Raw genomic sequence first — 11,145 nt, 5'->3', positions numbered from 1 at the left:
CCAATGGTGAACCGTTATATGGAATCTTTAATTTTTGGCAGGTGGCAGCTCTTTGTCTCCTCAAGTTACAAGGTAGTGGGTTAGGTTTCTCTACCTGTTACGTGTGTGCTACGTGTGAGGAGCTTACGTTTATCTTTGACCAATTATATATAGTTTCCCCTAGCATTTTATTTCAGCTGACCAATTATCTACAGTACTCCGGCCACGTTTTGTTTCAAGGAATTTTTGGCAGGGATGTCTTTTAACCCTTAGTCGTCAAAATGAGGATGATTTGAATGGTATCTCTTGCTCAGTGACATGGGCACAATTTAATTGGGTTGTGACAGATCTCTTTTTCCTTGGAGCATAACAAATGCTTTCCTCTGACTTGCCAGTGGGAGGAAAAAGTTTTGCCTGGTACATAGTGAGCCTGCTTATCAGCTTGTGCAAAGTTGAACCTTTCCTTAAGAAAAAAAAAAAGTCACACACTCTTAGGACTAAGAAATAAGTCTTCTGAATATAAAGGCTGAATATATAATGCTGCTGTATTAAACCTGTCATCAGTCTGAAACCAAAGAGAAGAGAATTACTGCCCGAGTGCAGGGGGTCTGGACCCGATGATCTGTAAGGTCCCTTCCAGCCCCTAACATCCATGAAACTATGAAACTGCTAATCTCAGAGAGGCTTTCAAATGAACACTCCTTTGGTACGTTACCTCTCTGCTTAAGGCAGAGCTGTCCCACTTCTAAGCCTCCAGGGCCACAAGAGTGAGGGCCATGCTGGTCAAGTCACAGGCCACCAGGCTCTGTGGGCAACCCCCATAACACCCTATGCAAACATCCTTTCTCCCCCTCCCTGCGATGTATAGGCACGTGAACGTGTCCCCCCCCCCCAAACCCCGCTGCAATGCGCACCCATGCAGATATCCCCCTCCACAGCTTCTTCCCCCCCTCCCTCCCAATGCACCATGCAAGTGCAATCCCTGGTGCATGGCCTTCACCTCTTCCCCCCCTGCCCCACGGCCCTGTACTCACTCTCAGCTCCCCAAGTTGCACCACACCACCCCTCCCCCTGGGGCATGGGCTAGAGGAGGGAAGGGAAGCCAGGCTCCTGTTCCAGGCCTAGCAATGGGAGGAACAACAGCTGGGTAAGAGTTGTGGGGCATAACTCCACCTCTCACGGGCTATTAGTTGGACAGCTCTGGCTTAAGGGATTCTGCCCCCATGAGAAGGCTTCATGATTTTAATTTGGGTCAGTTTTAAAATTAATTTTGGTAAACTAGTGCAAACGTTTAACAAGTGTTTCTATTTTGGTTTTTGAGTGGCTTATTTTGCTTTAGCTCAAGTCAGTAAAGACTTGATCTATGCTAAGATGGTATTAGCCACTCTAAATATGTGGCTTTAATTCTTAAGCAACACATGGTTTTATACTGGTTTAAAATGGTGCAAGTCTGGGTAAGTAAGGCCTCGGGTTCTGTTCGGAGTATCAGTGTCAGTTCTCCTGTGGGATGATGACAGTGCTGCTTATTGGATAGCCTGGGTATAGACTACAGAAGCTCTCTAAAGCATACTCAAATGGAGGAAAGCCATGTAAAAGAGAGTATGTGAAGAAGAAGAATTGTAGAAGCACAGGAACTACTTGTTTTCTAGTCCATCAAGTATGGGCCTGTTTCACAGATATCCTTTATTATGGAAAACAGATTGGTTCCAGTTATATAAGGGTCTCTGTGGATCTCTGGTAATCCGCATGAAGGAAATGCAGGTTATTTTCTGGATATAAAATAGTCTGACTTGAGCTGCAGTTTTTGTCCTGTAAAACTCTTACCTACAGCAAAGTATTTATACACAGTTAAATGCAAGAAACAAATCACATTCCTGAAGCTTCCCAGAATGTCAGTGCGTATTTCTTAAAAGAAGCAAAACAGCATGAGTGGGAAACTTAGAGCTTTTTGAGGAAGAAGTGACATTTTAGTCAGTGTAAAAATAAAATAGCCTCAGGGATCTCATATCACCTCCAAAGTTCCTGGATTATGTAAACTTCTCTTAATTTAACTGTATGTACTAAGCTTCTGTTTATAGTATGCTACAATTGAAACTGTGCTGCCAAAAGCCATGTTTAAACAGTTTGCAAATGTAAATTTGCTTCAGACATGTGTATCTCGTGCACCCTGACTCTAGAATGTCCTTTTCAAAGACGCAATTGGCAACAACTTGGACTTTCTGAAAATTTGTTTTCCTTCTTTTCAACGTTGACCTCGTACTGACTCATGGGCGACTGGTGCTTCCTGAGTCTGGTGGGGCACCAGTGGAGCACAACCAAGGCGGGGGCCCCAGCGGCCAGCCAGTGACTGGGGGGTCCTCCAGCAGCTGGTCGTTGAGTGCACCAGTGGCACGGCAGCTGTGGGGAAGTGCCAGCACTTCCGCATGTGGCATGGCGCCAGCGGAAGTGCTGGGACTTCCACTGCCGGCAGTTGCTCCGACAACATCCCACCTCCGGAGCCCATTTCAGGGGGGACACAAGCACTCTCCATGCCCCGCTACCAGCCAGAGTACTCACTCTTGGGGGGGCATATACCCCCCCCCCAAGACCCCTGTACGCGTCGCCTATGTACTGACTGTGTATGCAGTTGTGGTGATGCTCATGCTTCCCTCTGAGTTTTTAAGGAGGACCCTGATACAGTGGACAGAAATTCAGAGTTTCCAGATCAAACCATTTTAAATGGAGCAGACAGTATAAACTTACAGATATTTTTTTGACTCCCCAAAACTAGATCCCAGTATGACTTTGCAGTGGTTGTGTTGGAGAGCTCTGGCATTTGTAGATATGTCATTTTAAACTTTTGGATTAGGGGTCGAACTAAGAAAGGTTGGAGGGAAGTGATCCCTACCATTCTAATTCTAATATAATAAAGGGCTTTGTCTGTCTGTCTGTAACACTCTTGGAGCACTCTGATTGGTTACTGAAACAACCAGAGTGCTCCAAGAGCATTCCGGTCAGGCTACGTGGTGGAGTGCCACCATGACAGCGGGTCAGCCCTGCTCCCTGGAGGTGGTGGCAGCGCAGGGTGCTGGCCAAGGAGGATGGAGGGGCAAGCTTCTCCCCTCCATGAGGTGGCAGCGGCGATACTCAGTCCCAGTGGAAACGCATAAGTGGTGAATGGGGGTGCATGTGCACCCCCTGAGAGCACTAATGCACCCCCTGATGGGCCGCACTCCCTGCTTAAGTGACGGTGGGGGGGCCTGCAAGCACTGGCCAGGGTGTGGTGGCCACTTCCCGAAGCCACCACCTGCTCGCTGACTGGTTGCTGGAGGGGGCACATGCCCCCCCCTGACTAAGGTGGTACCAGTTGCTCATGTTCCATTCCACCCCAGCTGCCCCCCACATTATTCCTGGAGGGCAGTTGGCAGAGGAATCCTTGGGCTATGTATCTGCAAGTGAGGAGCAAGGAACCTCATATAACCTCAAAGTGCTCAAATATTTTTCTTTACAAAAAAAAAAAAAGCTGATGAAGTTTTGTGTTTTTTGTTTTGTTTTTAAAAAGGAGAGGGGAGGGCAGGAAAGAAAAATGCCCAACTCCGTCTGTGCAGGGGAGACCAGGCCGAGCACCGAGTGAGAGCCAATAGCCACTGGAGTCTGTGCCAGGCTGGGGTCGGTGAGTGCTACCCAGCAAGTGCACTTGGACTGAAAAAAAGGCAGGCTCAAATGTCACTGCACCAGAGTAGGATGAAGCAGGGCTGTCTGTCAATTGGCACTCCTTCCCCATCTCCAGCTACTACAGTCTGGGAGGTGAGGGAAAGTGAGACTCTGCCATAAAGGAGCAAGGAGCTGGTGGCGGGAAGACACAGCCTGTGGCTCACCTATTCCTGCCCACCTTGGAGCCTGCCCAGGCTGGAGGGGACATAGGACACGCCACTGTAGGGCTGCTAATTTATTCTTTAACTCTGGTGGAGGTGCTGAACAAGCATGTGGCTGCCTCCAACTGCTGTGGGCAGGGCAAAGACTGGGGATCTGCTGCCCTTCTGAATACATTCAGGCAACCATTACTAGAGGCTTTGCAGCCTCCGCCTGGGTCAGCTGCAGCCTGGGGCATTGGATGCTTTCTCCTTAGTGGCTTGGCACACAAAGATGGACTCTACTTCTAAAAGCTTAGACAGGGCCATTGTTCTGCAGGATCAGGCCCCTGAAACAGTAAGAGAGGCAGGGGCCTGACCCTAGCACACAACAGCAACATCTATAAATACTAGTGAAGCAGTTTAGCTGTGCTGATCCCACAACAAAGATGATGTCTGTTTATACCCTCAGCTTTCTCTTGAGTCCAAGTCTTGCTTTAAAGAGAAGTCTGATTTTTAACAACCTATACATTTAAGAAGCATTGTTAGCAAGTACTGAATTATGTATGCGCACTTATGGTGGAGCTTATTGCCAAAGATCTCTGTGCGTGCACACACACATGCACCCCCTCCCAATCAAAGTAAAAAAAAATGTATATATAGGGGAGCTAATGCTTGACAACCTCATTTCTCTGCTTTAATAACTTTGAAAGGGCAGAGACTAGGAAGAACTCAGGCAGGAAACAAAATGCTGAGGCAAATGAAGCCAGCAATAATGAAAAAGCCTGGACAGAGGTGCAGAGGCATCTGCTGTGTGATTGTAACCAGGCTCAGCTGGAGCGTCTTGGTTGAGCATTCTGGCTGTGAATGCATGATAGCAAGAGTGACCTAGCTCTGGTCACACAGGGAGATGATCACTGCATGAGATAGGTGTAGCCGGAGTCATTTCAGATTTTGCAGATTGGGCAAAACGGAAGGTGCCATTTACACAGTGTTCAGCTTGAATTTCTGGTAGCTCATCCAAAATGTGGAGCGCGACTGCATCATGCTGTCCTGGAGCAGCTTGTTCAGAATGTAGGTAGCCACATAAATAATCAGTCAAAGGAGAGTTTCATTCTTGTGTTTGCTTTATGGGCCTCTGATCCTCAGTTAGGTTGCCAGCTGGCTATTTCCTTAGCTCTCTAGTAATAATTTCATAGCTCTGTAAGGCTGGTTGGGGCAAGCTGAAAATACCTTCCAGGTGTTAGGCATAGAACATGACACTAATTTCCTTCAAGTTTTTTAATGCCCAAGGCATTCAGTACACTTACCTTTGTGCTTTTGAATTACTGCTTGCAGCTCCAACTTGTGGGATTATGTTTGTACGGTAAATCATTGTTATTTTAAATTCCTAGGTCCGCTCCCTTTCTTTCCTCAGTGGAAGCTGAAACATTATGATGTTATCGTGGGTGTATTATCTGCTCGCCACAATCACGAGCTACGGAATGTTATAAGGAACACTTGGTTCAAGCACCTGAAGCTACGTCCAGCACTGAACCAGCGGTAATCTCTGCTATTTTACATTACTTAGGCTGTGTGAGAATCTAGCAGCCAAACAAATAAACATCATTTTCTTAACCTCTGCTATGAAAAAACAAGCCTTGCCTTAAGCTGATGAGCATCCTCTCTAATGGATGACAGGCTGTTTTCATTCCTGATACCTCTTTAAAACTAGAAAAATGTTATGCAAATGTGGGGCTGAAATGGATTTTTGATGGGAATTAACATTTTTAGTTATTTGTGTGCAAGAGTATTTTCTGATATTAAGAAATACTGACACTTCTGCTTAATGGAAGGATTCAAAGCTGATCTTATTTCACAGCGTAGCAGTTATCATGCCTACAGCTCTAGGTCATGTGCTTCCTTTTTGGTAGCAAGCTAACAGTATGCCTACATCAATGATTCTGAGCCAGGGTACCTTGATCAAGGGTGCTTTAGGGTGCCACACAATGTTAGCACTGTTAGGTGTGCAGACATGGCTCACCACACATTTACAGGCTCGGCAGTGCTATGCTTGCTAGCACCACATCTGAACAAGACTTGGGTGTCATGATAGACAACAAAATGAACATGAGGTACCAATGCAATGCTGTAGCTGGCAGAGCTAATCAAACACTGGCATGCATCTACCAAGGCATCTTGAGCAAGGCTAAGGATGTCATCCTCCCACTCTGCTCAGCCTTGGTGAGACTGCAGCTGGAGTACTGCATCCAGTTCTGGGCACTGCACTTCAGGAAGGATGTGGAGAAGCTCAAGAGAGTCCAAAGGGGGGTGACGTGCATGGTTAGAGGCCTGGAGACCAGGTCATATGAAGAGAGGCTGATGGACTTGGGACTGTTCAGCCTGGAGAAGAGAAGACTCCGAGCGGACTGGGTGGCAGCCTACAAGTACATCAAGGGCATACATCAGGGCCTGGGGGGAGCATCTATTCACCAAGGCCCCCCAGGGGAGGACAAGAAATCATGGGCACGAGCTGATTGAGGATCGCTTCAGGCTAGACCTAAGGAAAAACTTTACAAGTCGAGTACCGAGGGTTTCGAACAGGCTCACCACAGAGGTGGTACTGTCACCTACCCTGGCAATCTTCAAAAAGTGTCTTGACACCCATCTTGCTGACGTCATCTGGTCCCAGCAGTCTTTCCTGCCCAAGTGCAGAGGGGCTGAAGCTGATGATCTGTAAGGTCCCTTCCAGCCCCTAACAACTATGAAAAAAGATAAACCCAGAGATTTCAAATAGAAATTCAGTGTATTAAAAACATTTTGACCTGTTGTGGCCTCATGAGTTCTTTGCAACAGAAGAATTGCTCTACTGTTTTTCTATAGTAAAAAAGCAAGTGAAAACTAAGAGCTGGTATTTTTCAAGGGATGTCTTGAATATAAAAAGGTTGAGAACTGCTGACCTATATAAATCTTATATGAAGCATGGGCTTCAAGTTTATTTTTTTTTCTTCTGTGTAAAAATGAAACTGGTGGTTCATCAGTAGGACTGTGTTTGAAGGTGTGCACAGCTAAAGAACCACACTGGTTCATACAGATTTGTGTGACCATTCTCATACACGACTTGGAGGGGTGAACATTAGATCATAAGTCTTGTAGTTATGTTGCAGCTATGAAGAGGTGATTACCCTTGGTACTCTGCCTTGTTAATGGACTGAGGCACTGTTAAATAATAGTGTGTGTTATTGAGTCGGGGAAGGAAGTTAGCAAAACTCAGTATCTAAAACCTGAACCTTGGCGATTGTATTAATTGTCCAGAAGTCAGGAAATAGAGGCTAAGTACAGACAGTGAAAAAGCCTGAGGCTGAATTGATTCAGTCTTTGCAGGTTAATCTAAGATGCAGAGATTAAGCTGAAACAGAATTGAACAGACATTTACCTTTGCTTTAGAAAATGCAGCCACATGCCTACAGTGGCTCAGGCCAGAAGCCCAGTGGGTGCTAGAGCACAGCTCTCTGGCATATAGCCAGCATGGGCTGTGTGTTCGCTTCCTCTTCCTGCTGCCTCCAAGGTCTCTGGGATTTGCAGTCCAAAATTAGAGCAGCAGGACTCTGCAGGGTTGCTCATCACTTCCTCTTCCTGCTTCCATGCGTCTCTGGGATTTGTAATCCACATTTGCAGCCAGCAGGAAATTTGAGCGAGAAAAGGGGTGTTTAACCCCCCTCTCTGACCCCAGACCCCAGCCAGGGTTGGCCTGGGGTGAGGAGGCAGCCCCCCCCCCTTCTTTCCCTCTGCAGACTGAGCTGCATCCCCAGCTGGGCTTGCTTCCCACCCTTTGTCAGCCAGCCCTCACTGCTCCAGCTAGGAAGCAAAGGGGCAGGGCTAGCCTTGCTCTCTGTAGCAGGTAGCACAGCCCAGCCCAGGGCTGCAAAGCATGCAAGTTGCTGGGGGAGTGTGATTTAACTTGAACCAGGAAGGGGTCTGGGACAGAAGTTTCATAAACTGGTTTGACCCAAATCAGTTCAATCTGATACTACATTCAGCCAGGTTTATCTTAAACCAGTTTCAGCCATTTTGAAACGGTTTCATGTGCACTGAGCTTCTATTCTGTTACAGGTTTAAATCACTTACATCAGTCTATATGTAATTTCTGTCCCTAGCCAGAGAGTCATGGTTTGGGTTCATTGTTGGTATGCATAAATTCAATTACTTTCCTAACACAATGTGTCATTCTGTTTAGCACATAATACTTGAAGGCAATCTGGGTCACCTGAATTTCCCTTCTCTCTTGCTGCTGAACTCTCAATCTTAAAATCTCATTAAATTGGATTTCTTTTTTCCGTGTTAAATTGCTTGTTTATGAAAATTGGAATGTCTGAGTTGGAATGGATGGCCTGATCGTTGCAGAACTTGTAGTTATGTCCTATGATTAAATAAAATGAGGAACAAAACAGCCACTTGCAGGAAATCCCTTTGTTCTATGTGATACAATAATTTTAAGCTTTATTTTAAAACTATCTGTAAAACCACATACAGTTCTGTTAAAGAAACAGCTCTTGGCTGTGCTTAACAATGTTGCTTTGCATTTCAGATTTGTAAATCTAACTCCCTAGAATAGAAAGAAATAAACTGGTGGAACAGAATAGGGTGGTGTCTAAGAGCTTGAACATGCAACAAATTTGTAGACAAGAAATGAATAACTAATTAAAGCACTATGCTGGTATAGTTACATATGCCTTGAATTCAGGGTAAAATTACCCCACAAGAAATCTGTCCTCTTCCAGGTGGGGTAGCCATTTGTTGTAGGCCAAGTGTGTCTCACCCATGACTCATGGGCCTGGTCTGGCCTGCAGAGCCATGCCATGTAGCCTGCAAGGCTTCCCTTAGGTCCAAAAACTTGGTAGAGTAGTGGCAACATTAATTGCTGGTCCCCTGCTCCCAAATTTTCAGACCCAAGGGAACCTCTGCAGGCCAGATACCATGAGACCTGGGGGGTAGATCAGGTGTGCGGGGTTGAGGTAGCTCAGTGCTGGCCTGATCCAGGTGTGTGGGGCTAGCACAGCATAGGGCCCTGATCCGGAGTCAGGTCAAGACAGTGTGGGGCTTGATCTGGTCATGCAGGGCCCAATCCCATGCAGTGACCCTGTGTGGGTTTTTACTTGGGGACCATCCCTGCCCCACTCACCTGGCCTGTGGGGCCAAAAGATTGAGCACAATTATTCTAGGAAAATAGGCTGTTATATGCTCCCCCACCACTTATGGTCAAGGTGCTGTAACAGGACCTACTAGAAGCAACCTATTCCTAGAGCAAAGGTTCTCAACCTTATTAAACTCAAGGTAGCATCTTAAGTCTTAACAAGGACTCTTAGAAAATGCTAGCTTTTAGCTTTCATTTTTTGACTACAGAAAAATAATAGAGCAATTCATTGGTTACAAAGAACTCAGAAAGACCACACCAAGTCAGGGTGCTTTTGATACTATGGGTTCCTGTTTGAAATGTCTGAGTTTATCTTATGAATCATATTTACACATCGAAGAGTGCTAACATTGTGTGGCGCACTTGAAAGGATTTCAAGGTACCCCAGGGTGCCATGATACCCTGGTTGAGAACCACTGTCCTAGACAGCTGCTAGTCTGTCTGCTTGGGATCCTGGTGAAAATTACATCTGTGTATACAACTGATGGAAGTTGCACTGATATATATGTGTCACATGCCCAGGCCCTCAATGAATTATGTTTTTTTGGATTCAATAAGTTCAGTTATAAGTAACACTTATTCTTCTGTCAAATGCCAAATTGACAAATTTCCATTAAAGGGATTATTTTAAAGGACTCGGAAACCCTAAAGTGTGGAAGGACAGGTCTCTGTATTGAAATCGTCTTACTGAAGATAAAAATAAATAACGTGCTAATGGAAGCCAATTGTTTTAGTGTCCTTGTGAAGTTTATAATAGGTGCACATGGCTGTGATGTGCCTGTAGAAGACAGAGAAGATCCTTATTCCTGCAAACTTCTGAATATTAGTAACCCAGGTATGGAGGTTCTTCTTTTAAAATATTATATCAAATAGACTCCTCTTTATTGGGACACCCTGACAGCTTACTGGTGGTCACAGTAATGGGCCAAAATCTTGCAACCGCTCTCTATTAGTTATGGAGTTTACTGTCCAGATATATCATATGTAGATATCAATGGGGGAGACTTACAAAGGAAAGACTGTTGACTTTTAGAGTATGTATGCGTGGCACAATGTTGTGCCATGCAAAAACACCTGAATTAGCTCTGATACTAGAAGCTGTGTAGTCACTTCAGTTTCTCAGCAAGGCATATAAGCCTTGGCAGAACATTGGGCTAATGCAGCTATGCTGCTTCTGGTATTTGAGCTAGCTCATTTGGAGCAACCTGGCACTATATTGTGCCATTCAGACACAATCTTAGTCTTCCAAGGGTAGAGATTCCCAAAGAAAAAGCATTCCCAGTACAGTGAAGCACAGTGTTAATACCTAATGTGTTTCTTCTCCTCTGTCCAAGCAGTGACTTACAGTCACTGGTAACTAGCTGACTATTAAGCAACTTGCAAACTTCTCTTTGTGGCAGTCAGTCATCTTTCCTTTGGAGTTTGATTATGTTTGTGCATATGCCAGCCGGGCCAGTTAATCAGCTATTCCATGCCTTGTCTATAGTAAGTTAAAAAATGATAAAATCTGCTCACACTGATTGTGTCCTTTTTTTTTTTTAAATATAGTTTTGAATCAAGAAATTGAAGCATTCACTCTACCTGAGGATACTACCTCTTTGCTGTCTGAAGACAGAATTGTTAGTGTCAGTTTCAGAGTCCTTTACCCGATTGTAATTACCAGTCTGGGGGTATTCTATGAAGCTGATGGTGTAGGATTCCAGAGGAATATCACTGTCAAACTGTACCAGGCAGAACAGGAGGTACAGTATTATAAATATCTTACTAAAATATATCAAAGCATACTTTCTGTTATGGATGGAGTACCTGCAGAATATTACATATATGGTAATGACCTAATAAATTCATGATTTCACATCTTGTATGCTAATAAAAGCATTTCCTTTTTGATTGCACTCTTGCAACTGTCAGCTGAGTAATTGAACATTTTTCATGTATCCCATTTTTTATCTGGTGCATGTGAAAACCTGTGGAATTTACATACTAGTCCAGCGATTCCCAAACTCAGATTGCGCACCACCAGTTTAAAATGATACAACCTTAAGTACCACCAGCAAATTTTTCACTTCAACATTGAGTACCACCAGCAAATTTTTCCTCATATAAAGTAATTATAATAAATCTGTTAACGCAGCACTGACAGGTTATCTGTGTACCACTGGC

The 11,145-nt window shown here is 44.9% G+C and overlaps 1 protein-coding gene across 1 annotated transcript in view; it reads left to right on the top strand.

Moving 5' to 3' along the window:
- B3GALNT2 (beta-1,3-N-acetylgalactosaminyltransferase 2) overlaps positions 1 to 11,145 on the top strand; it is a 58,752-nt gene that overhangs the window by 13,092 nt on the left and 34,515 nt on the right. The window contains exons 3-6 of the mRNA XM_025213795.1: positions 3,521 to 3,631; positions 5,204 to 5,351; positions 9,717 to 9,817; positions 10,531 to 10,724. Coding sequence (XP_025069580.1) covers positions 3,521 to 3,631; positions 5,204 to 5,351; positions 9,717 to 9,817; positions 10,531 to 10,724 — 554 coding nt within the window. The remainder of the gene's footprint in view (positions 1 to 3,520; positions 3,632 to 5,203; positions 5,352 to 9,716; positions 9,818 to 10,530; positions 10,725 to 11,145) is intronic.

Source organism: Alligator sinensis, unplaced genomic scaffold, assembly GCF_000455745.1.
Source record: "Alligator sinensis unplaced genomic scaffold, ASM45574v1 scaffold93_2, whole genome shotgun sequence".
Lineage (NCBI taxonomy): Eukaryota > Metazoa > Chordata > Crocodylia > Alligatoridae > Alligator > Alligator sinensis.
Note: the sequence above shows the minus strand (reverse complement) of the source record. Positions and strands in the feature narration are given on the sequence as shown.